Source organism: Gopherus flavomarginatus, chromosome 20 (genome assembly GCF_025201925.1).
Source record: "Gopherus flavomarginatus isolate rGopFla2 chromosome 20, rGopFla2.mat.asm, whole genome shotgun sequence".
In the NCBI taxonomy this organism is placed as follows: domain Eukaryota; kingdom Metazoa; phylum Chordata; order Testudines; family Testudinidae; genus Gopherus; species Gopherus flavomarginatus.
In genome coordinates this window covers 18,118,292-18,144,731 of record NC_066636.1, presented here as the reverse complement: position 1 = coordinate 18,144,731, position 26,440 = coordinate 18,118,292, and the positions used below count along the sequence as shown (strand labels likewise).

The 26,440-nt window shown below is 56.0% G+C and overlaps 1 protein-coding gene across 5 annotated transcripts in view; it reads left to right on the top strand.

The window, feature by feature from the left end:
* The first annotated feature begins 1,159 nt into the window (after positions 1-1,159).
* The window catches only part of CELF3 (CUGBP Elav-like family member 3), a 48,174-nt gene continuing 22,893 nt past the window's right edge, over positions 1,160-26,440 (top strand). For 2 of the 5 annotated variants that reach the window (XM_050929874.1, XM_050929875.1), the window contains exons 1-3: positions 1,160-1,502; positions 12,662-12,744; positions 26,363-26,411. In XM_050929874.1, coding sequence (XP_050785831.1) covers positions 1,358-1,502; positions 12,662-12,744; positions 26,363-26,411 — 277 coding nt within the window. In that variant the 5' untranslated portion in view covers positions 1,160-1,357. Of the gene's footprint in view, positions 1,503-3,441; positions 3,728-12,661; positions 12,745-26,362; positions 26,412-26,440 lie in introns of those variants that run through there. The other 3 variants (XR_007770460.1, XM_050929872.1, XM_050929873.1) reach the window with 2 other exon arrangements.

The window sequence follows — 26,440 nt, the reverse complement described above, 5'->3', positions numbered from 1 at the left end:
AGAACCTGCACCCCCAGCCAGAGCCCTTATCCCCTCCTGCACCACAACCCCAATTTCGTGAGCATTCATGGCCCGCCATACAATTTCCATACCCAGATGTGGCCCTCAGGCCAAAAGATTTGCCCACCCCTGATCTAGGAAAAGATAGAGAAGCCAAGATTTTCAAACGAGACCCGGGATTATGGGGGCCTCTATTACTGGCTTATGCTTGAGACTCCTTAAAGAGATCGGAGCCCCTGAACATCCAGATCCTTTCAGGGGGGTCTCCGCTTGGGCAGCCCCAGTATTGTGGCACCCAAAACCACTCATCGCTTGTGAAAGCCGTGGCCTGTATATGCTCATTCATGTACATGTGCACACCTAATAAACCCAAACTAGAATATCTGTGGGGGGGTTCTGTGCTCTGTGATCTGATCTTATATGGTGCAGTATTTCCTTATATGGACCATCTACACTGGCTTCTCAGGAAGTGGTCCTTAGAAGACCAGCGCAAGCAGTGCTGGTAGCAAGCTGGGGTCTCTATTTTTCGGTCCAGACTTGTATTTATTTGTATCAATTGGCCTGAGCCTGTCATTTTCTGTGGCACTGCCTGCGTCTCTCCCGGGGCTGGGAGTTTGCTCCCAGTCCCTAAATCTGACATCATTATGTGTCAGGGAAGGAGGGCGGGCTGGAGAGGAGGGTTTTGTTGGTAAAGAAAAGATTTGAATCAGAGCTCAAGATCCATTAAAGGGAGAAATCCAGCAAAAGCAGCTGAAATCCAGCTTGGAAAAGGGGTGGGGAAAAAGGAGGAGAAAGAAATGAATCGATAATTTATTTTTTTTTTAAACAACCCCCAACAACCACCCAAGAATTTAAACTGGTCTCAACCTCTTCAAGGAAAGTTAATCAATAAACTAATTAACTGCTTTGCAAGCTCTGTAATTAATAGATCAAAAGTATTAGCGCCAGGGCTCTGAAACTGCAAAGAGCTCAGACCAACACCTCGCTTCCAAGGAGGCGGCATTGCAAGATTCTTTAGAGTTGATTTTTTTTTATTATGATTATTTAATTTTTTTTGCACCAAAAAAAATCGGGATTTTTAATTTTTTTTTAAAGGCTAAAAAAAATCAGAAACAACGAGGCGGCGACAGGGAGGAATTTCTCACCCCCCTAAAAAAAAACCACATTTTTTTTTTACAGATTTGGGGGAATCCTGGTTCAAGCATCCAGAGCCACCAACCAGCCTCTGCTCCCTTTGTTTGATTCGCCGCTGGGTAGTGTTGGGACCGTAGTTAGGGCTGGGATTGTGTTCTCGCTTCTTCCGCTGGGGCCGGGTAGGCGATTCGAAGCTCGCCCCCAGATTCGCCCCTTTGGACCAATGAAGGAACCCGATGCCATTAAACTTTTCATCGGGCAGATCCCACGGAATTTGGAGGAGAAGGATTTGAAGCCCATCTTCGAGCAATTTGGGAAGATCTACGAGTTGACAGTGATTAAGGATAAATACACGGGCATGCACAAAGGTAAGAGAGCCAGGCCCGGGCCGCTAGAACAATAAAGAAGATCCCAACAATGAGATGGCGGGGGGGAGAAAACTGGCTATGAAATGACAAAGCAAGAGCAGCCCAAGGAAAAAGGAGTCTTGGGGATGTCGAGGGAGATCAGATCAGCTGTGGCCAGGAGGGTAGAGAAAGTGGGGGCCGTGCGAAACGGCCATGCATATTAAAATGTCAGGGCTTTGGGGGTGGGGGCCATTCAACAATAAGCTGTTTGCAGCGAGAACGAGATGGTAACAGATGGCAGGAGGTACAATCAGATGAGAGGCATCATGGATAGAGGCCGGGGGTTGGATGTGCAGTGGGTTAAGGAGTCGGGTTGGAGGAGGGGAAGGGACAGTTCTCCTCCACCCCACCCTGACTCCAGTGGGGTAGCTTTGCACTGGGGAGAGTCAGGCCCTGTGTGGGTGGGGGTGGGTTGTGACCCCATTTCCTTCTGCCCCTGGACACCTTTGAGTCTCCTTTTAGCACCAGGATTGAGTTATCATCTGAATATTTGCCACGGGTGTAACTCTGGGCCCGGGGAAGCAGAGGTAAAACTTGCAAGGTTCTGATCCCAAATACCCAGGCTGGGCTTTGACAGTTCCCTCATGATTCCTTTCCTCCTGTATAAACAGAGGGTCTGGCCCCTCTCCCGCCCCCTCCTCGTGATCTTGCCAAATGGCATATCCTTCGCTCCTGCTAAAGGAGGCCTGTCTTCAGCCTGAGGCCTCTAGGTCAGAGCTAAATTTGTCTCTGCTGGTTCATTTCTTGTCTTCTTTTTTAAACACACTTCTCTGTATCAGGGAGGGAGCAAATGGTCTTTAAAAAGCAGAAGGGGGGCTGCAGATCAGCATGTGAAATAGGTCCCAGGGAAAATTAAACAAGGGCTCTGGCCAATTTCTTAATTCAAAATAAAGTTAAGAATGGCATTTGTGAAAAATCCTGCTCTGGGAATATTGCTGAAAACAAAAGAGAAGGTAGGGCAGAGTTTGCTAAGGAGGCAATTCGCATAAGATCATTTTCTAGAATTTGATAACATTCCACTTTTTACAAGCCTGGAATGAAAGCAATTGTGGAAACCCGGCTTTGTTGGAGGGTATTTTGAGCTGGACTGAGGGATTCAGCCCTAGGGATGGAGGCTGGCTGACAAAGGTTAGTCACAGCGTAATGTTTCATCATTCGCTGTTTCAGGGCAGATTTCAACCAGTGACAAAAAGAGAGGGGATCAAAGTGTAGGAAAATGGGGTGTATTTTACCCCTTTGTAAATCAAGTACATTGGCTGATATTTTTGTAACCTGAGGTGAGAAAGATCCAGCGCGGGTGTAAAGCAGGGTAGCCCCGCTGACTTCACTAGATGCTATGCCCATTCAGCTCAGCTGAGAATCTGGCCCTTAGCATATTTCTATAGCCGGTACATGTGGAAAACATCAACAATAACAACCAGGCTCTCACTTCAGAGCCGGCTCTTGGGTCTTCTATGGGTTTAAAACTTCGGTTCTAACCCTGAGAGTGAGAGTGGTTATAGGACTGGAAGGCAGGAAGGTTTGAACGTTACAAACAAACCACAGATAAACAATCGCTCGGATTTTCGCTAAACCAAGCGGGTCCCCTTAGGGGCGACGAATTATTTTATCAAATACAAATGCAAATGATTTACATGCAAGCGACAAAGCAGAGAATGCTCCAGGACAAGAGTTTTGTGCTTAAAAACCAGCCAAACCTCCTTATGTAACAACGATGTTTAAATTATTCAAGGTGTGAAAGTAGCTTCCATTTTCAGGCAGTCCCAGCGGGGGAAGATGTAGCAGAGTGGAACTGGGCTAATGTGACACAAATTCAGCGTTGGTTGTTTTCCCTGGCTCGCCAGCGTGAGTGAAACTCGGGGTGGGGGGGCTGAGATACACCGCTGGGGTTGGCCAAGCTGACAAATTCAGGGAATCAAAATGGAGCGTCTTTGGGAGGAGAGGGAGCCAATGCAAAATATGAAGAGTTTCTGACTCCAATCACCAGCACCCAGAGGAGCCCCTATGGACTGGATCAGTGGTTCTCAACCAGGAGTACTCAGAGCTCTTCCCGGGGGGGTACATCAACTCATCTAGACATTTGCCTAGTTTTACAACAGGCGACATAAAAAGCCCAACTAGTACCAACTAAAATTTCATGCAGACAGTGACTCGTTTATACTGCTCTGTGTTCTCGGCCCTGAAATGTAAGTACCGTATTTATATTCCGCTTGCTTTATTTTAGAATTCTATGATAAAAATGAGAAAGTCAGCCATTGTTGGGTACTAGCGGGGCTGTGACGCGCCTGTATTTTTATGCCTGTTTTGGAAGCAAGCCGTTTTTAAGTGAGGTGAAACGTGGGGGTATGCAAAACAAATCAGACCCCGGAACGGGGTACAGTCGCCTGCAAAGGTTGAGAGCCACGGGACTAGACCCTTCTTTGTTTCTGTAGCAATGACAGCGCTAGGTGCTTTGAGATGAAAGCAGAAAGTCCATGTCTCCACAGAGTTTACGCCAGCTAAGGCCCAGTCCACCTAACCAGATATAGCACTTCCTGAGACGAGCAGTGCCAGGGAAGCCCAGGGGCTAGCCAGCACTGCACCGGCTAGTCAGGAGTTTGCAGGATCAAAATAATGATAGTCCGGGCGGTTGGGAAGCTTTGCTGTAACCCCAGCTGCTGGGCTGGGCTGAGGTTTTGTTGTCCGCGTACATTGAAATGGCCGGGGAAGGGAAAAGAGAAATCCTGCTTTCCAGCAGCAGTGGAATCTGATCCGGGTGGCCCAACTGAAGCCGTTTTGAGTCGGAATGATAAATGCATTTGATTATTATTTTTTTAATGACTGTGTTTTGGTACCGCTCCCACTCCAGATGGAGCGTAGGATAAACCCGGATTCATGCTCTGGGATTCGGCTGCCATTGCTGCTAGGAGGAAGTTAGCTCAGGAGCTAAGGCAGAAGGGATCCTCCTTGGCTAGGCCCTGGCAGATCTGCCCTGGGCAGCCCCTGGCTGAAGATACCATTGTGTGCTGGGGTGCCCAGAGTCCTGTACAGGGCCAGGCTGGGGTCGTTACTGTGGGATAACGAGGTGCGATGCCCTTTTCCCCTGAACAATCAAGCCTGAGTAGAGAGGGTTTTACCCTCTGCTTGGTCACACTTGTCAAACCAGGGGCCTGGCCCTTTCCCACTGGCATGGAGCCATGCCACAGGGCAAGATCTCCCAGGCCCACACCTCTGGGGGCTCCCATGTAGGAAGGTGATGCGGGCTCTGCACACTCTGCGCCATCTGGCCAGGGCAGGATTGCCCCCCACCCCCAGAGTTCTGTCTCCACAAGGGGCAACACTGACCAGCAGCCTGGGAGATGGCCACCACCCCTTCCCTGTGCAACCCCTTAATGACCTTCCCCAGAGCAGGACGCACCCAGCCACGGGGCCCAGTCACAGAACTGGTGGCTCCATGGCACTGTGTGCTCACTGCTGGGCCTGCCCAAGCCCCTAGCTCGACTCGGGCCCAGGTCTTGGGCCAGGCCTGGTGCCCGGGTGTGGATTTCTCTTGGCTCTGTGTACCATGGCCCCAGGGGGGGCAGAGGAGCTGGCAGACCCTGGAATCCAGCTCTGGAATCAGGGGCAGGACAGCCTGCCCCACCTGGGATCTGGGTGTAAATGGCTCGGCAGGTGTTCCACGCGTTCCCACACAGGATAAGAGTCTGCTATTGCTACCTGCCAGGGAGCTTCTTTCTGTCCCAACAGTGGAGGCAGGGCCCTATTGGTGCTGGCGGTCTCTGGGTTCAGCCCCCACCTGGTGACGCCTAGGCAACTTGCCCTGTCCCAAGGAGGTTTCTAGTGGGTTGTTAGCAAGACAGGGGCAGGCTTCTGTGGTCCCTGGGCTGGGATACCTCCCTGGGCTAGCCGGTGCAGGAGGAGGGCTCCACAGGACAGCAGTCCTGGGGGGATGAGGGGCGGGAGAATGGCCTTGGGGCTTAGGCAGCAGCGCTGGGATGCGGGAGGTCTGGCTGCAATGTCTGGCTCTGCCTTCTTGGCCAAGGAACGGGCTGCTGCATCCTGAGTCAGTCCTTCCTCCGGGAGCCACCCACTGATCTCAGAGGGGTGACTTGGGCTGCAGGCATGAGTCGAGGGATTAGGATCCGGCCCGTACTCACCCCGTGCCTCAGTTTCCCCATCCGTACAAGGGGGATACGGCTTCCCTATAAGGGGGCGGGTGTAAGACTGGACCCAGGGTGGTCTGGGAAGGGCTATGAGGAGGGGAGACTGGGGATCAGATGGCTACAGCTGGGCAGCACAAGCAGAGGATTGGAGCAACACACGCACACCCCGGTTCCACCCTGGAGCAGGGGAAACTGGTGCATTGGCAGGGTCAGCTCCACAGCTGGTGTGCACGGGCGTGCAAGGCGATAAGGGGGCAGTTCTGGTGCCACCCCAGCTGAGGATCGGGCCCCGCCACGTGCCTGGCTTCCACCAGAAGTGGCTGCGAGAGAACCGACTCCTCTGGCTGCTGGCAATGGGGCACCTCTGGGAGGGCCGGCTGGAGCCAAACTGCTTTTCCACCTCACTGCCCTCCACAGTGCTCTTGCTGGCAGGGACCGATGGTTACTCTCTAGCTAGGAAGAAAAAGAGGGTATTTTGCTCATGAATGTTTTACAGAGCCGGTCTCCCCAGGCCCTGCCCAAGCGCCATGTGCAGCTTGAGTCAAGGCCACTCACACGAGTGCCTGGCACACGCTCCTGTACCGTGACCCGCACGCTCGTCGCTTGCTCTGAGCTCACTAGCAGCTAGTTCAGGGAGAGACCGAGCTGATGGGGGGAGGGAGAAGAAAGAAGGGAGGTGGCTCTTATAAAAAGAGGGAGTGGGGTCTAGTGGTTACAGCAGGGGACTGGGAGTCAGGGCGCCTGGGTTCTATTCTTGGATCCGGGGGGACATCTAGAGCAGAGGACTGGGAATCAGGACTCCTGGGTTCTGTTCCCAGCTCGGCTGCTTTTGCCCAGCATGACTTTGGGCAAGTCAGGTCCCTTTCTGTGCCTCGGTTTCCCCTTCTGTCACATGAGGATGAGACGAACACCATATGGCTGGGCGAATTAATTCATGTTCCCCAAATGGTTTGCACTCTCGGGTCAAAGGGCTGGATTTCTGAGCGACCCTCTCCCGCAGACTTTCAGAAGAGCTCGGTTCCCATTCGGGCGTCTAAGCAGCAGGCCGGACTGTCACAAGAGCAAAACTGAGCATAGCAGCGGGAACAACTGACTGCTGAGCACCCTGGGGAAACTGGCCCTGATTTAGGTGTCCTGGTAACCTGACCCAGCCCACCCAGGCCTGTAGTGTCTTTGGGGAGGATTCAGACCAGTACTACAGGAATAACCCAGGGTCTGGAACCCCCACCAGCGGGAGAGACTGGAGAAGCTCAGGCTATGGAGTTATCCAAGAGAAGGTGAAGGGGGAGGCGTGATCAGGATCTAGGTGGTTTTTAGAGTAGGTGGCTCTTTAATCTAGCACCAAAAGGCCACCCCAAAGGGAGCGGCTGGCAGGTGAAGCCAGACCAACAGCCTAGAAATAAGGTGCACGTGCTTAGCAGGGAGGGTGATTAACCACTGGGGCAGCTCATCTTGGGATGAGGTGGCTTCTCCCTCACGGGAAGGCTTTTAACTCAAGACCAGCTGGCTGTCTAAAAGCCGAGCTGTAGCTCGACCAGAAGTTATGGGCTTGATCCCAGAGACGCTGGGGGAGGCTCTTTGACTGGAGATCCGACCAGATGATCCTAACAGCCCCTGCCTTAAAATCTCAGACTCTGGGTTATGCCTGAGCGATCGGAAAACCTGGGGTTTGTTTAGTAACATCCGGCCTCCTCCTTTGCTGTGCCTTTGTGGCGACTCACGCTTACTGGGTGGGGTAGATATTTTTAGCTTTCTTTTTTTTCCCTTTTATTGCCAATGGAAAATGTTAAATGGATCAAGCTGGGGTGGGAAGGAGAGAGAGAGAGAGAGTGTGTGTTTGTGTGTGTGTGTGTGAGAGAGAGAGAGAGAGAGAGAGTGTGTGTTTGTGTGTGTTGGAGAAAACCGTGTTATTGCCGAGTAAGTTGAACCCGTAGTCAGGGATGACAAGGCCCATTAGCCCACCTGTTGCTGTTCTTTGTTTCTATTCCAGCCCTGCGCAAGGGCCTCAATCAAGATTCCCCTACGCTAGGAGCTGTAGGTAAAAGCGGGCAGGCCCTGCCCTTAGGGGCTCGCAGCCCCAGGGCAGGACTGCTGCGTGCCGAACGCGCTGCAGAATGCACGGCTGTCTGGGCTGCGGCGTGGTTGGTGCATGGCACGGTCCCAGTGGGACAGGCCCAGACACGGAGCCTTGTCTACACCAGGGCAGTGCCGGGGCAAGCTTTTCCCCGCCGCTATGTCGCTAAGTCCCGCAGGAGGGACATTTGGGAGGCTGAGGTGGGGTTAACCCATTCTATCCTTCCTGCCACTGCTGGGGCTGCTGGCTCGGGGCCAGAAAGTGGCAGCTGCAGAGGAGGGGTTGTGCTGCAGATACCTGATCTCCTCAGGAACTGGGCTGAGTCCTGCCAGATTCATTGCATGCAAGCCACCTGATTCTGACAGCTGTCAGCGCTTCCTCTGTCCTCCCACCCTCACCCCGGCTTGGCCTGCAGATGGTAACTGACAGAATGTGCCCTGGATCTGCTGCCCTATTCCCAGAACCCAGCCAGGTCTCTACCCAGCCCATCACAGGCCTGGAAGTTCCCCTCCACCCTGAACACACCATCTTCCCTGCCTCCCCAGGAGCTGAGAGGGTTTATCAGAGTTGGATATAATGCAGGATACCCTGTTCTCCTTTGAGAGGGGGATTTCATTGCTCTACCTGCTGGGGGTTCCTGCTGCGTCTCTCCTTGGTGGGAGCCATGCTTCTCTGGAGGCCGAGCAGACGAGTGGTTAGAGCAGAGGGCTCAAGGAGTCAGATCTCCAGGGTTCCACTGTCCCACCTCTGGAAGGGAAGTGGGGTTTAGTGGTTAAAGCAGGGGAGGGCTGGGTACTGTTTCCAGCCCTTCTACTGACTCAGTTTAGTTTTCTTTGCTGTGTAAACAAACACCTTGATACTTCAGGGCAAGTCATGTCCCAGCTGTGTACCTCAGTTTCCCTCCTCCCATGAAAAAGGTCAGCACTGCAGGGATCTTGGGAGGATGCAGGCGTACAGGATGCTATGATATCAACAGGAAGAAGGGGCTAGCACAGGGATTACCAGGAGGGTCTGGGGCTTGCAACCCCTGCCCCACACATCAGCAAGGGGGAGGTGTGCACAGGTGCCGGATTACCCTCATGTCTGCAAGGTGGGTCTGAGAACAGCCATCCCAGATTTCCACTTATTAGGTGTGTCCCGACTGCGCCACGCGCTGTGAGAATCAGGTAGACAGCCAGGCGGGCACAGACATTAATATCCTGCTTGGAGGCGCTAGGACAAAGGGCCAGGTTGGATTGTTGTATCGCTGGAGGCTGCACTGGAGAGGGAGGGCTGTTGGGGGTGAGGCTGCAATATGGGCTGGGGGAGGGCCCTTGGGCTGATCCTATTTTAATCCTCCCAGTCCCAATTTGCCAGGCTCCAGCCCTGCTCTCAGTTAAATCGGGAGTGACTCCAGTGTGCTTCTGATCCACCCAGAGGGACATCACTGGACTCAGTGGCACCCGGGCCAGACTCTGTGCTCAGTTCTGTTGTAAATCCAGAGCAACTCCACTAAAGTCAACGGCGTGGCCCCTTATGCCAGTGGTGTGACTCCAGATTCACAACCGTTGCCTCTCTGAGTAGAATTTGCTCTGGAACTCTGGCGTTTGCTGCTTTCCACAGAAGCCCCGGTCAATGGCAGGAGACCGGCAATGCCCACGGTGATCCCTGTCTGCCCAAAACATGGGTTGAGTCTCTGAGGCCGCCTTGGGCTTTTGGTTCCATCGGGGGTTAAATCAACCATGAAGCTGTCTCTGTTTATCTCCTGGGGGGGGCCACAAGGCCCCGTGATTCTGACACTGTGGGACTGGAGGGGGCTGAGTTTGTTGATAGCAGTCAACTTGTTTTCCATTGACAAGTAGAATGGCCCACAGCTCTGGTAGGCGCAGAGAAGCCAGGGTAATTATAGAGCGTGATGGGCCAGCGGTCAGGGTGAGACCCTAGCCTGGCCTCCCTGCAATGCTGCAGACTCCCTGGGTGAACTTAGGCAAGTTACATGGCCTCACTGTGCCTCGGTTTCCCCATCCGTACAATGGAGATAAGAGACCTGCCCTGGCTTACTGGGGGCGGGGGGCTGTAAGAATAAGTGTGGTAAAGATTGTGAGGTGCCCACACACTAGGCTGATGGAGCCTGGCACAATCATTCAGTCCCCTGGGCCCGCAGTTTCTGAGCCCCTGGTCGCGCTCCTGGCAGGGAACCCAGAGAGAGAAATTGCTGAGTTTTCAGCGAGGCTCAGCACCCACAGCCAGGGACAGCTTTTCAAAACGGCTGAGCGGACTGGGCCCTTGGGGGCAGGTGTTAGCTCCTTTTCTGTTTTCTGTCCAGTGCCTAGCGCCAGGGGGTCATGGCCCAGAACCGGGGCTACTAGATGCTGGGACGATGCCAAGAACCAATCGTGACCTTGCCAAGTTAGGAGCTGCTGGCTGCTGAGCACTTTGGGCAACTGGAGCCCTTCAAGTGAGCCGAGTGCTTGGAAGACTGGCCTCAGTTGGTCGTCCTGACACCATCAACTCTGGCCTAGCGTGACTTGCCCCAGGTCACTTTGTAAGTCTGTGGCAGAACTCGAAAGTGAGGCCAGATGCTTTGAGTCCTGGATCAGCATCTTAACGTCAACCCTGCTATCCAAATGCTCACAGCTTGCTTTCCCCAACCTCAACCCACCTCATCCATGGGAGTGAGGCACCTCAATGTCTTTGGGGTTCTGAGTGCTGTGGTCAGCAGCAGTATTGCGACCTCGAGCCTGCAAAATGCATGAGTCGGTCCTCGAGAAGTCAAGAGATCAGCTTAAAAATCAGGAGATTTGTTTGGAAAATGATAAATGTGGGGGCTTTTTTGCAGATGATACAAAACTACTTGAGACAAGTAAGGCCAAAGCAGACTATGGAGCGTTACAAAGGATCTCACGAAACTGAGTGACTGGGCAACAAAATGGCAGAAGAAATTCAATGTTGATAAATGCAAAGTAATGCACAGTGGTAAACATAATCCCAACTCTGCATACAAAATGATGGGGTCTGAATTAGCTGTTACCACTCAGAGTCATTGTGGATAGTTCTCTGAAACCATCCGCTCAACGTGCAGCAGCAGTCCAAAAAGTGAACAGAAAGTTGGGAATCATTAGGAAAGGGATAGATAATAGGACAGAAAATACCATGTTGCCTCTCTATAAATCCTGATAAACCCACATCTTGAATACTGTGTGCAGATGTGGTTGCCCCATCTCAAAAAAAATATATTGGAAAAGGTTCAGAAAAGGGCAACAAAAATTGTGAGGGGTATGGAACGGCTTCCGTATGAGGAGAGATTAATAAGACTGGGCCTTTTCAGCTTGGAAAAGTGACAGCTAAGGGGGGATTTGACAGAGGTCTATAAAATCATGACTGGTGTGGAGAAAGTAAATGAGGAAGTGTTATTTACTCCTTCTCAGAACACAAGAACTAGGGGCTACCCAATGAAATTAATAGGCAGCAGGTTTAAAACAAACAAAAGGAAGTATTTCTTCACATAACGCACAGTCAATCTTTGGAACTCCTTGCCAGAGGATGTTGTGAAGGCCAAGACAGGGTTCAGAAAAGAACTAGATAAGTTCATGGCCATTAGCTAGGATGGCCAGGGATGGTGTCCCTAGTCTGTGTTTGCCAGAAGCTGGGAATGGGTGACAGGATCTCTGGATGATCACCTGTTCTGTTCTTTCCCTCTGGTGCACCTGGCATTGGCCCCTGTTGGAAGCCAGGATATTGAGCTAGAGGGACCATTGGTCTGGCACAGTATGACTATTCTTATGTTCTTTGTCTCCTGGTTCTTCAGACGCCCCCGGCTCACATTTTCAAGTTACCCACTGTAACCAGGAGAGCTAGAAACTTACAGGGATTTTTGTTTTAAATGGAAGCTAAGATTCTCCTCTAGTCACATGAATCCAGGAGCTGGGCCTTTGAGGGAGAACATCCACTACTGCAATAGCAGCTGCAGTAGAGTGGAGAGCAGAAGTCAGGGTGTTCTCTGTTGTGAAATAAGGATAAAAATGGACAGCAGAAGGGTGGTGACTGGGAAAATGTGCTATGTAAACTCCATAGGGAAGAGGCTGTCTTTCATTTCAAGGCACCCGAGGAGGGTTCCCCAGACTCTCTAGTATTCATGTCCATTGCTTACTGCGCTCTGATGGGCCCCCTGACATTGCTCTTTTCCCCTTGTCCCTTTCAGTTGCTTCCTCCGTCAGCCCCTTGCTCTGTAGCACTTGGGTCAGTATCATCTGCAGTGCAAGTAGCAGCCCCAACAAGTCCAGGCCCCAATGCGCCAGGGGCTGTACAAACAGAGTGGGAAGCTGCCGCTGCCCCGGAGAGCTTGCCGTCAAAACAGACAAGAACACGTTTTAGCCCCTTTGTGCGTATTGAGGCTCAGAGAGACAAAGGCCCAGATCCTCAAAGGGAATTAGGCACCTAATTTCCATGGACACCAATGGGAGTTAGGCACGAATTCCCTTTGTGGATCTGGCCCTAAGAGACTTGCCCAGGGGCATGCAGGAGTCAGTGGCAGAGCTGGGAGCTGATCCTAGATCTCCCAAATGTCAGCCGAGTGGCTTATCCCCTTTCTTTCCCCCTTCCCTTCAACCCCCCCCCCAAATCCCCTTCCCCCTCCCCAGGCAGATGCACTATATTGAGCCAATCCAAAGGAGGAGACATGGGGCTGGTATGGGCCTTGCCAACCTCGCTGTCACAGCGCTTGGCTCAGTTCCAGCCCCCATCTCCAAGCCTGGGAAGCTGGGTTCACGGTTCCCCCTTTGGCCCGAGGAGCTCGACACCCCCTAACTACTGTCCCTTTGTCCCAGGAGCCCTTTAAAGTGGGGGGATTGGGGGGATCCATCGTATTGGGGGGCAGGGATCCGAGGCGCCCATGACCCTTCCCCTCTGCTTTCTCTCTCCTGCAGGATGTGCGTTCCTGACCTACTGTGCTCGGGAATCGGCCCTCAAGGCACAGAGTGCACTGCATGAGCAGAAAACGCTCCCAGGGGTGAGTCCTTGCAGGGCGATAAAGGAGGGCGGGGATGGGGGGAGGGAGTCGGACAGGGGAGTCTCTGTTATCTCTGGCTACAGCTGCCCAAACGTCAGCAAACCTCCAGCGCTGGTTTTATTGTATGTGTCATGTCCCCCCCGCCCCCCCCCCCCCCCCCCAGTTCGTTAGCATTTGCGATAACCAGATGGCCCTCTCCATAAAATCTCCTCTGTGAGCTCCCAGCACGTGCCTGATACGGGTTTGATTGGAGTCTGGGTTGGCGGTTTGGGCCCTGTCACTGGCGTGGGGAGAGGAGAGGGGGGTGATTTTCCATGGGGGCACAGCTCTGCCTGGCTCAGACCAGGGGGGTGGAGGGAAGGGACCATGGGAGGAGAGGGGGGTGACAGATACACACCCTCCCACCCATGGGTGTTGGTCGCCTGCCAGCGTCGTCGGAGCTCTAATCATGCCACCACCTCTCCCCCATGTTGCCCTCTGCCCAAGGTGACTCGCTCCCAGCTCCTGAATCTTGACGGAAAGGCAGTATGGGGCTGGCTTTCTTGATTTCTTCAAAGGGCTGCACGTCACCAGCTTAGAGTTTCAGGGTGCCAGCCGGTGGTTTGCTGTCATGGTGCCAGGCGGGCGTCTGTGCCCTCGGGCTCTGCCAGTCAGTTTGAATGGACTTTGGAGCATTTTGGGTGCCGGGTTGGCAGCCGTAGAGAGCAAAGTCCTGTGTGTGGTCCCAGGCACAGAAGTAGTCCAGGGATCATATAGGACCCAGGAGTCCTGGACTCCCGCTTCCCTGCCTAGCTGTATCACACTCTTCTTCCAGAGCTAGGACTGTCCTGACTCCTGGTAGGGGGAGCAGCTTGAGAGGGTTCCCCCTGCCTCCCCGGCAGGCTTGGTGCGCCAGGGTCCTGGCAAGCCGACGGGCCCGGACCGGGCATGTCTGGAAATGCATCAGGATTCTGACTGATGGGAAATTTGCTGCTGATGGACCACACGCAAATGTGCACCGAGGAGCGGGCTGGCGAGATTGGCGGATCTCAATCACTTTAATATGACGGCTGTCAAATGGGAGTGCCACGCCTCCGTGTCCTGTAGCAATACGTGTCCTGTCTTCCCTGCCAAACAGGCCTAGCCTGTAGGACTTGCTGTTTCCCTGGGGTGTCCAGGGAGCGAGTGGGAGGTAAAGACACCGGGGACCTGGCTGATCCACCAAGGGGCCCCCTCAAAGGCATCCGTGGTAGAGGAAGGTGCCCTGCACTGCTCAGGATTTCCATTTTCCTGCCTAGTCTCATGCTTCCTCCCGTGGTAACCTTTGGGGCTGCTGCTTGTCCCCCTCCTTCCTCCACTTCCCTGGGGATCCAATGCTCGGGGGTCCTTGGCAGAGCTGAGCTCTTGGGGCTCTGGCGGGTCCTTGCAGGAGAGATCTTTAACCTGGTGTCTCCCAGTCCGAGTGTCTGGCCCAGGGTGACTCAGATATCAACAGAGTCAGACACCTCAGTGGCCGTGAGGCCTGAATCCCAGACTGCCTAGTGCATGTCCCCAGGGCCTCGACCCTCAAAGGTCTTGAGGTGTCAAACTCCCCACCACTGCCCCACATCTGCCACTGATCCTACCGGCCACCCCCCAGATGCGGTCCCAGGGGCTTTAAGCCATTGGGGCCCAGACGCTATCTCTTTGTTAGGGCCTCTGGATGGCAGTTTGGTCCTAAACATCAATGAGGATCTGGGATTCTCGGCCACCACTCCCTTGTGCACAATGGGGGAACAACACTGCCCTGCCCCACAGAGCGGCATGAGGATCCGTGCACTAAAGTCTGGGTAAGGTGCTAATATGCCAGGAGTGGGGGCCTGGCAAAGACAGAACTGAGGCCTAGTTTGCCCCAGGGCTTTCGAATCTCCCCTGGCTGTGATGCTGACCCTTCTAGGGATTGCCATCTCCTGGGGAAACCAGAGAGCTGTCTGGGACCCTCCCCGACTTCCTTTGGACTCCCCCGATGGTGAAGGGGCTTGGCCTGTCTACAGCCGGGTCCAGGACCTCAGCTGAGCAGGCCACGTTGCCTTGGCTTATTGATGGAAAGTCACAAAGGCTGAAGGTCTCCCCAAGTCCTGGAGGCCTGACCCCCCAATCTGGCTCCCTATGTCCAGGAGGGGGGTGGTTTCCATACAGAGTGTGACTTGAGATTTCCTCCCTCCCGTGGGTGGTGGATAGCAAGCTGGGGACCCCAGCCCTGCCCGAGAGCAATGCCCTGCAGGGAGGACTGGCAGGGAAGCAGGAGCTTGGCTGAGGAAGTGCCCGGGATGCCCAGGGCGGGAGGGCACGGCGCAGCCGGGGAAGGTCTCCCGTCTCTCAGAGAACAACAAGGGCAAATAATAATGCCCCTCCGTGCCTCCAGATGGAACCATGGCAGCAGGCTGGGAGGAGAGCGGCTTCCTGGCATCCCCATAGCAATCCATAGCAATCCCCATAGCAACCATAGCATCTCCCACCAAGACACCAACTCCACCGGGGCCACGTCTTCCCACCCCATTGTGCCACGCTCGAAAGAGAGGACGACATCTCTTGCTTGTGCTCCCCCCCCCCACACCAGCTTCCCATCATCCTCCCCACCGCACAAACCCAGAATCCAAGTGTATTTTGCCTGGGGAGGGAGGGGAGCCAGATACTTTGTTTCTCACCTCCTCTATTCTGAATGTTGGGAGCAGATGCTGCAGAGCAGGGGCTTTGTCAGAGATTCCCTTTATTCTGTTTTTTCCGCCCCCTTTCGCCACCTGCTTTGCTTCCCTGGTCCTTTATGTGCCGGTGGATTGCTGCATGCGCCTGTGTCTGATTGGGATTGGAGTGTGTAGCCATGGAGCCGGGAGTGCAGCCTTTGGGTGTGTGTTTCCGTGGGGGGGGGGGGGCGTGGACATGGTTCTCTGTAGCTTTTAGCCGTGTGCCGACATCATCCCATCCATGTGTATCTGTGTGTAGACGCCCATATTTATAACACACTTTAAGTCAACACTGCCCTGCCCTGTGTATTAGCACCTGTGCAAAGTAGGCCTGAAACGCCATGTGTTACATCCATTTGGGGTAAGTGGCTGGGCCTGGTGCAGGGCGATGGGGAATCAGGGCACCTGGCATGCAATCACATGCGTGTTTTTAGTGTCTATGTGTCTTTTGCTTACATCTTATGGCTGTTCTGTGTGTGTGCGCGTCCGTGTTTTCTGTGTCTGGAGGGGACTGGATTCTCAGGGTGTGTCTGTTAGCCTGGGGCACTGGGTGTGTCTCGGTGAACATGGGGGGGGGTTAGTGTGTAGCATTGCTACCAGGTATGCGTACGGAACCCTGGGGTGACTGTGTGTCATCGCTTTGATTGTGCAAAGAGGGTGTAAAACAGTGCCCAGCCCAAATGTCGTTTCCCCCCCCCACACGCATTGGGAGCAATGGGACACCTGCTTTGCACAGGTGTGAATGACGACCCCAGTATGGAGACAGATGCTGGAGTCACTGCTCATCTCTAGACCCCACGTTCTAGGCTCCATGCACTAGGCTTCTGGGTTGCTAACTCCCCGCAGACCCCAGCTTATTGTGGGGGCGGGGAGGGAGGCCAAGACCCTGGCTGGGGGGTTGTGAAATACCAAGTGGGGAGGAATCCGGGACAATGCTAGGGGTCAAGATGGCATCTGCATAATGTGCTTAGAGCCATGGAACAGATTTGGACCCAGCCCCCTCCACTCCACACACACACTCACACCCCTCCCTAACCACTAGATGCCTCTCCCTTCCCATGGCTGGGAAGAAAACCCAGGAGGCCTGACTCCCAGCTCACCACTCTAACCATTAGATGCCATTCACCTGCCAGAAATAGAGTAGAACCCAGGAGTCCTGGCTCCCGTTCCCTTCATCTGTAATTCCTCCATCTCACTCCATGAGCTGGGGACGGAACCCAGGAGTCCTGCCTCCCAGCCCCTCTGCTTTACCCACTAGACCACACTCCCCTCCCAGAGCTAGAAATAGAACCCTGGCGTCCTGGCTCCCAGACCCTCTCCCCCTGCCCTCTAACCCACAGGATCCCAGTGGGGCATCTCCCAGACTTTTCCCTAGTAAAGGCTGGTGTGTGTGTGTGTGCGTGCGTGTGTGTGCGTGCGTGCGCGCGCGCGCGCTCGTGCATTTGCAGGAGTCTGCTCTGCTGTTCCCCCCCCCATCCCCACTTCCATCCCCCACCCCTTCTCCATCCTGTCCCTTTCCCCGTCGCTCCAGCTTTGTTGTTCCTGTCTCACTCTCAGTCTTTTGGGTTGATTTAAAGGAGCTCCCCCGCCCTTGGCCTGGCAGCTGTTGCCCAGGCAGGTCAGGGTGCCTGGCACTGCCCCCTCTCCCAGGGCAGGTGGTCCCAGGTCTGGGTGTCATAGGCGAGAGGCTGTGTGCTGGCTGGGGGAGGAGGGGCTTGAATTTTCAGTCCTTGCAGGGGGGGTTTCTATAACCACTACATGTGCAAGCAAACTGTGCCCGTGTAAGGATGCACACGCATGCAAGGGTACCTGTGTGACCATTTGCACCTGTGTGAGTGGGGGGCGTGGGGATGTGTATTCAAGTGCCAGGTTGCGTGTGTGGCAGACGTGTGCAAAGGGATGCTGCTTGCCTTTGCGCCTGCGTACGAGCGGAGGCACGTGCTGGCACCTGCAGGGCATGTGTGTCTGTGAGGGAGGGCGCATGCATGCGGCGGCATATGCATTTGTGGGAGGGCAGGAGAGGCGTGTGCATGTGCCGGGGAAGGCGTGTGTTCATGCACGCGTGCAGGGGATCCGTGTGCATTTGCACATGTGGGCAAGCGGATGGAACCCTCCAGGGCAGAGCTCTGGGGACCAGGAGCGTCCTGCTGAGTCTTTCCACTCGAGTTTGCTGGGTCTCAGCCCACATCCTAGCTGGAGGGTCCACATCTCCAGTGCCCACCTGGGCACTGGCTGGCCCCCTGGTTGGCATCCTTGCCTGAGAAACTGCCATATCCTGGTGCCACCTGCATGGCAGAGCTCTGGCTCAGCTGATCCGTGGTGGCAAATGTGCCCGTCACCGCAGGGTGTGGGAGCGGTGGGTGAAGGGACCTGGCACTGGCAGGTTCCCTTTTGTTTCGGGGAGGCTGCGGGTGCCCGGCTGGGTTGTAAATAGCCCCTTCTGTTCCTGGCGGGGTATGGACACCAGGAGCCCGGTAGCTAGGTAACCAGCAGGCAGATAATGACTCGTTGCCAGGTAAACATGGGCTGCGGGGCAGGTGCGCCGGGGACAAGGGGCGGCTGAGCTAACAAAGCCGAGGGCCTTTTGGGGGGGAACTCGCCCACAACATCTAGGAGCAGCGACGCCAGCCAGTCTGTGCGTGTGTCTGGGGCCAGGTCTGCTTCCCCAGTGGCTGCTGATGGGGGAGGGCTGGCGGCGTCGGGGGGCCCTGTGCCCGGGTGGAGGTACACAACGATCTCATTTGAGCATGTTCCACTCCCAGAATTCTTGACTCCCAGCTCCCCCTGCTCTAACCACTGGATACCGCTCCCCACTCGGAACTGGGCAGAGAATCCAGGAGTCCTGGCTCCCAGCCCCCTGCTCTAGGACATGTACGTGAATCTGTAGCTCCCATGATCACTGGTTCTGCGGTCCTTCAATCTAATGGGGAACAGGGGGCTCTGCTCCTCTCCCCCACAGCCGAGCTTGGGGGCAGCAGATGACCCCCTTGTTGGGGGGAAATAGGGCCAGGGAGAGGGGGCAGCTTTGACTCCCTCACCAACAGCCTGACCCTGCTGACCTCTGACCCCAGCAGCTTCTGGGGGCCCAAGACCCAAAATATCCTGCACCCCAGATGCCCTTCCACTCCCTAACATGCCCCCCCAGCCTCCACCCCTCACATCCTCTCCCTGTGCAACTCCTGACCCCTCCCCATCTGGTCAGCCCCCCCCTCGGCTCAGAGTCCCCTTCCCACCACAGCTCTGTGGGATCCGAGGCGGGAGGCATCTCCCAGCACGGCCGGCTTGTGATCAGGGGACCTTGGATCTTAAACCAAGCCCATTCCTGCCTCCCCCTCCCCGGCTGGCACCCACCCCGGCTATGGGATGGGGGTTGGGACCATGTGGGCTCGTTCCCAGCTCCATTTCTACTAATACACTGGCTGGTGGTGTGAGGCCTGGGAGCTGCGCTGGGGTTTTCCCGACAGCCAATTCCTGTAACCAGTGCATGCCCCCTCCCTGCCCTGGTGCAAGTCAGGATTGAGGGGCACAGTCAGAGCTGTGGGTGGGGTGCCCAGGGCTGGGCTAGCAGGGGGCTGCAGGTCGAGATTGAGAGGTACTGGCGGAGCTGGGAGGGGACAGGGCTGGGATAGGAAGGGGCTGCAGGTCGAGATTGAGAGGTACTGGCGGAGCTGGGAGGGGGCAGGGCTGGGATAGGAGGGGGCTGTGGGTCAGGATTGAGGGGCACCAGTCGAGCTGGGACAGGGGAAGTTTGCACAGCTCTTCTGCCCCAGATGCCTCTCCCCGGCCAGCGCTAACCACTTCCCATTCCCACCACAATTCACCCCGAGCACTGAACCATGTCTCCAGACAAAGGGTGGCCTGGGGTCTGGGTTCAGATTCACTGGGCTGAGGATGCAGGGTGATCTGCTGGGATACTCCCCGAGATCACTTGGGACACTTTGCTGTAATTCTGCCGGCAACTCACTCCTGGAGCAACCACTCGCCCCTCCCTGTCCCTTGCCCCGGATCAGGTTCCTGAACCCCACCAGCCAGACGGCGTTACCGCTGCCATCCGGCACGGGGCTCGCGCTGCATGCCGGGACCTAAGGAGCTTTAGATTTGATTGGATAATCTCAGGATTTATGCGTGGTAAATCCCAGGCAAGGCGGGAGGGGCAGGTGGAATTTAGAGGGTGGGATTAGAGCAGGCAGCTCCTAGACAGCTGCCTTGTGATCTGGGGGGCAGGGGGATCAAATCACTGGCACGTCCTCAGCCCGGCCTGCGCCGGCCAAAAGCCACCCCCGCAGGAGGCCAAGCCACTCAGCTCCACCCTCACTCAGAGGCTGGCGAGGCAGTTCCTGAGGTCACCCAGTGACGGGGAGCCTCTGCTTTTGTGCATAACCGCTCAGAACCGTCTGCCTCCAGGCCACGAGTCCAGTTCCTGCTCAAGACACCACTGTGCAAACAAGGGGATTTGGAAAACCCAAAGCATCCCCTCCCTGCAAACAGCCCCGCAGGGCTCCCAGGCCAATGACGGAGCACAGGGGAGCACGTGGTGCCTCGGGCTGGGGTGGGATCCGGTATGGAGCCGTGCAATCCCTTTGGGGGCTCGGGTGGGATGGGCTGAAAGCTGTGTCCCCAAAGGGCCAGTCCCTAATTTATTTCCCCTCCTCAGGGTATGTAGTGCCTTGGGGGTTTTCATTTCTAACAGCGACGGGCTCGCTAGAGGGTTCTTGCTCAGTACAATAATTGTGCTCTCCTCTCTGGTTAATAAGGGAATGGGGAATTTTCCCCTCCCAGGTGAGGGCGTCAGGCTCTCAAATCTGGATTCCTGGGCAGTGGCCCAGGACCCCATGGTCCCACATTGCACCTGGGCAGCTTGCCAGTTCTGCATGGGGTTGGAGGCCGAAAGGAAGCACATTGCTTCCTGGTCCCAGCAGTGGTGGGGTCAGGGGCCGGGGGAAGCTGCCTGGCCTCTCCTGTGCCCTCGGGGCTGCTCCCCAAGGATGGAGGGGCTCCCCCTCTGGCACCAGTGTCCAGAGGGGGCCCCCCAAGATGAAAACAGGCAGCAGGGCTTGCCAGGGCTGAGCCCCGGTGCCTCTTACAATACAAATGAAGCACTGGGTGAGCCCCTGTGCCCCCACCCCAGCACAATGCCCGTTCTGCAGGGCACTGCCCCACTGCGGGGGCCGGCTGCCACCATGGAGGCATTGGAAGGGACTCAGAGTGCTGCTGTTGCACTGCACGACCAGCTCACAGATGCTGATGGTCTCTGCGGTACAGGAGGGCTCCGGCTTCAGCTGCCTGGACACCCTAGGTCTTGAGCACCAGCTGGGTGATCCTCCTGGGTGGCTGGGCCCAGCGCCAGCCGCAAAGACATCCGGGGTGGTGCATGGCAGGGTGTTGCTGTGTTAAATATAGCCCCCCCCCCCAGCGGCATCTCTGTGGCAGGTAAAGAGCACCTTCGCCTTGTGCCCTGCCCCAGAGATGTCTAACAGAGCTCGGTGAGCCATCCTTATATAAACAGCTGCCCCACCCCAGAGGTGGCTGCATCTCAGTGCTGGGCAAGGGAGCCCTGTATTAATAGTTCCCTACGTCTCACCCCAGAGGTGGCTGCATGTTGCTGTCAGGTGAAGTGTACCTGGGACCTTTATAAGCATCCCCTGCACTCCACCCTAGACATGGCTGAATCTCAGCACCTGGCGAAGGAGGCCTCTATAAACAACTGCCAGGGGATGGCTATTTAGCGGGGTTGGGGGTGGGTATTTCTGCGTTTTCCCCTTGGGGCTTCTCCCTCTACCTCCCACTTGAATATTTTGGAGATCTGAAAAAAAAAAAACCATTGTTCTTCTTCCCCTTTGCTCAAATCGTCCCCCTACCCTGGGGTTGTTTATAAAGATAAATGGTGATGTCAGTGTGGTTACTAGGTAACGCAGTGGGTAAATTGGGGATGAGTGGGCGGTTGCCATGGTTCATATTCTCTGGTTGCCATGGTTACCGGGCATCTGCTGCTTGTTTCTCCCCCTGGCGTGACGGCCCTGTGAGGTGAGGTTGCGATGACTTTGTCATGGATGCAGAAAGCGACATGCCTCATGGGGTGTGTGGCGTGGGGCACCCCAAAACCCCAACCCGGGCCTTGATCCTTCCCTGTGACGTGAGACGCCTGAGCAGGGGCATCCCTGGTTATTGCAATTAATTCCCCTTCCCCGTCAGCCCCCACGTTCCCAGCTGTAAAGCTCATGGCTAATCAGCTGATTCATGCCAAGAGCACCTGCTATGGAGGCTCGCGTATCCCCACCCCACTGCCCTGACCCCTTTAGCTGCGCCCCACTGTGCCGGCCTGCAGAGATCTGCTCGTGCAGAGCCCCGTAGGCTTTGGTCTTGGGAGGGTGCAAAAAGCAGCTGCCAGGATGGGGCATAATTCCCTGCCATGCAGTGGGTCTCGGGGCCTGCACCGCAGCTGGCTGCCCCGGATGTACAGCCACAGGCCAACCCAGACTCAGGGAGCAGCTCCCCAGGGTGCAGCACCAGCCCCCGCCAGCAGCATTCTGCTGGTGGGTCTCCGGCATGGCTGTGGGCCTTGACTCAGCAGGCCTAGCGGGGCTGAGCTGCTCAGCGTCCTGCCAAAGCCATCAGCAGCCCCAGCCCTGGGGGACAAGGCCAGCTGGACGGCCCTGGCCGACGTCTCCCCCTAGCCCTCACCTCCAGAGGCACCCATCCCCGATACCCTACCCGTAGTCAGTCTCTGTGGGGATTTTGGCTGACTGCTTGGGGACTGACCTCTATGTCTCTATGGGGCTATGCCCCCATGGACCATAAAGCATAACCCTGCAGTGATTCACTGGGGCTGGCAGTTGGCATGGTGGGGTGTCCACATCCCAGCCACAAGGGTGTTATAATGGGTAAGGGATCCCTGTATAAACAGCCACCCCACCCCAGAGGGGGCTGCATCTCAGCGCTGGGCCATGTGCTCTCTCCATAAGCAGCCACCCTACCCCAGAGGTGGTTGCATTTCAGCGCTGAGCTCTGTGCTTTCTGTATAAACAGCTGCTCCACCCCAGAGGACCCAAACCCTGCCCGGGGGAGAGCAGCAGACGCATCCAGTTCAAATCCAGCTCAGGGCAGTGGTGCCAGCCCTGGTGAAATGGGAGTTGTGGGCCTGTTTCTCTCTGGTTCCCCATCACCTCTGTTTCACGAAGAAACATGGTGCGGTGTGGTGTGGTGTGGTGTTGCTTAGTGGTTAGGGCACGTCCCTAGCACTTCAAAGAGCTGGGTTCTATTCCCACCTCTGCTGGGTGATCGTGGGCAAGTCCCTTCCCCACTCTGTGCCTCAATTTCCCCTTGTCTATTCAGGCTGCGAGCTCTTTGGGGCAGGGGCTGTGCTCAGCTGGGGCATCCAGATGCTACCATCATGCACGTTCGACTAAAGAAAGACATGCTCAGGGGGCACCAAGCTGCCCTCTTGCCCCCTTGAGGGTGGGGTGGGAGAGGTGCCTGTGAACCTTGCCCTGATTAGGCATCACACCAAGGCCTTTGATCTCTAGGTCTGTCCTGCCAGCACCACCTTCCCAATGCGCTAAATGGGGCTGAAACCTCAGGGACACTGCCCGTCTGTGGGCTCGGCCTGCGTGCCCAACTCAGGGCGCCACACCACTCCGAAAAGTCCCTGCTCCTTGGGTGGATGCCAGGCCCTGTTGTTTTTTTACCACGAGAGGAAAAAGCGGTCCCCATGTGGCACTGGTTGCTCTGGCAACCAGAGATAACCTGGCAACAAAGCAAGGCAGGAGGCTGTGGAGGAAGATGCAGGGCAGGGGAGCTGGGGTGTGTTTTCTCTTGCCGGGCGGGCAGGGGGTTGTGTCCGACGGGTTTACCTGCTCCTAAAACAGCAGTGACTGGGAGGCCGCTTGTGAGAAGTGTCTGGGCAGTGGGCTGGGCTCTCTGGCTAGACGCTTCCCAGGGGGATATGTGCCTTCGAGATGGATGGCTGGAGAGATTAGATTAGCGGCTGAATGGACAGTTATGGATTGGCTGGAAGGACAGGTGGATGGATAGGTGGGGAGATGGATGAATGACGAGATGGACAGATATGACAGGGAGAGGTGGATCCCACAGACAGTTAGAGCCAGCAGGCAGATAAAGAGCCCGGCTGATCTGAAAAGGGCTAGGGTGAGGTTGCCAGACAGCCTATGTCTAGCCTGCGCTGGGCCGGCCGGTGAGACAGCGTTTGCTTTGGAGTCAGTCTTTTTGCTGGGGAGGCTGACCAAGCGGGATGGAGGGATGCACATACACACCCTGCACCATCTCTGCCTGATCAATAGAGCTCAGTATCTTAGTAATGATCCATTGGGCAATGAGCAAGGCTTTAATTACACTGATTGGGTGGGATCCGTGCCCCCCCTCCCATCTCCATCCACCATGTATGTCCTTCCTGGAGAGACACAAGGTGCAAAGGGCAGGCAGAGTGGGTGGGCAGTGCCCTGCCAGAAATGCCGGCTGCATCACAGGGCACCAGGATGCTGCAAGGTCAGGCATCGCTCCCACAGCCTGCAGTCCCCATCCCCCAGACCCAGCCTGGAGCCAAATAGCCACACTGGCGTCCTGGCAGTGCCTCCACCTGCCCATGCACATGACCAGGCGGGGAGTGCGGGAGCTGTACGAACAGGTGCCCTTGGCTAGCGGGCGAATCCAGAGCCTTTTTCTTATTGATCTCCTGGATAAGTTGTGTTCCTGCTCACATCAGCCTTGTGCTGCCACGATGGCAGCAGCCGGTGGCATTGTGCCTGTGGGGATGCTGCTCAGTCAGTAAACGGTTCCAAGTAAACAGGGGGCTGGGGCCACTGTCAGCTGGGCCCAGTGATTTAGGGAAGGATAGATGGGAGGAAAGATGGCCCAGTGGTTAGAGCTCTTGTGAGTTCAGATTCCTGCTGTCCCACGTACTCCCTGCGTGACCTTGGGCCAGATCCTCAAAAGTCAATGAGGTGAGGCAGTGAACTACTGGCACCTCAGTTTCCCCATCTGTACTCTTGGGATAAGAGCCCTGCCCTGCCTCTCAGGGGTGCTGGGAGGGTCAATATAGGAAAGATGGTGAGGCGCTCAGCTGCCATGGTGATGAGCCCAGATCAGGGGGCTAGCCATGATTGACAGCTGTCTGAACAGACAGTCACCCCTACAATTTCAATGTGGCATCCTTTAAACCCCCCTGGCTCCTGGTGTATTGTCAATTGGGCCTAAATTTCTCTCTCAAAGGCAATGGCCAGTCACCTCCATGGAAGGCCGAACAGCCAGGAGCGTGGGGGGAAGGGGTGGGCCAGTGCACGGGCTGCTGGACTCGGAGCCAGGATGCCTGGATTTCATTCAGGCCTTGCCATGTCAACCCCGGGCCTCTGGCTGCTCCCCTGCCTGGTCATGCATCCACCCGCCTTTGGGATCGACGTGCTCAGAATCAGGAGTGGGACCCTCACGTTGTGGCCCCCAAACTTCCCAGCATCTGGAGATGACAGTCACCCCTGTGGTTTTGCTGGTGCAGTCGCTCCCCAGCTGCTGGCTGTGGGGTGTCTCACTTCCCAGGTCCCCTTGCTCCAGACAGTGCTGGTGGGGCAAACAGGCATCTGTCTTATATATGCAAGTCTGCCACCACTGCCCCCCGGAAAAAGGTTTCCTGATTTTTCACACTTGCTATCTAGTCACCCTAGGTGCTGGGAGCAGCGGTGGGGGTTACGGTATTACCATGCAGTGGAGGGGGGGGCTGCCTCCCCTCTGCTCTCTCTGCTGCAAGCTGCTACTTTCCTTTAATATGATTACAAATGCTTTTACAGCGACCTGCTGAGTTAATCTCACGGTTCTGCTTTAACACTCCTCTTGCCGGCTGGCTTTGCCCCAGGAGGGAGCAGGGTGGAGGGCTCGGCAGGGGGTGCTGTCCCCTCCCAGTCAGGGCTGGACCCAAAGCCCCAGCGTGGCTCTAGGGGGCGCTGGGCTGCAGGGAGTGGGGCATTCACTAGGGGGTGCTCTCCACTCGTAGTGTTCCTGCAGGGAGTCAGGGAGGGGGTCTTTGACACTGGGTTGGGGGGTGTCAGTGGTTTCTGCTGGATACTCCGTCCCCCACCAGCTTGTGTCCAGCCAGGCCAGGCCAGATCTGGAGGACCAGGACTGCTCCGGCCCCGGGTTGGGGGGACTGGCTGGCTCAGGGGGGCTGGGAATGGGACATGGGGCTTTTCCCCTCCAGGGGGCTCCGGCTCTGATCCGGCCCCAGGGCAGGGGACTTGGGGCCTCGGGAAATGGGACACAGGGCTATTGCCCCCCGTTTAATTCCAACCCTGGCTGTTTGGTGAGTCTCAGGTCAGTAGCCAGGGACAGGCGCTTGGCTGGCAGCCACCGCAGAGAGGCCACTCCTGGGCTGGCTACAAACCGAGCTGTCCTTGGGGCCCCTCCAAGGCAGGGCTGTGGCAGTAAGTAGGGAAACTGGCCCAGTGCTGTGCAGGCCTGACTCTCCCGGGGGTCAGTTGTGCACCTCCCACTGGATTAAATTCACACTAAATAACGGGGAGCCAGGACTCCTGGGTTCCCATTCCAGCCATGAGTGAGAGCCAGGACTCCTGGGTTCCCATTCCTGGCTGTGGGAGGAGTGTGTTATCTAATGGTTATAGCTGATGGGATTAGGTGTCAGGACTCCTGGGTTCTAATCTGGGCTCTGATGTGCCTGGTGATCATGGGCAAGTCACAGACACACCCTGTGCCTCAGTTTCCCCTCTGTATGATGGGATAAGGCGCTATCTCTCTCTCTCTCTAAGAGGGGCTCATGCCTTGTTGTTGGGGGTGGGTGGGATCTGGCTGCTGGATGGTTCCATCTCGGGGGGTAGGGGGGATGGCGCCCCGCTCTCTGAGCACCAGGGGCTGCCTACACACGACCTCAGTGTCTCTCCCTTCTCTCCCCCTTGCAGATGAATCGGCCGATCCAGGTGAAGCCAGCAGACAGCGAAAGCAGAGGAGGTACCCACTGGGCATGGGGGGGCAGGGTC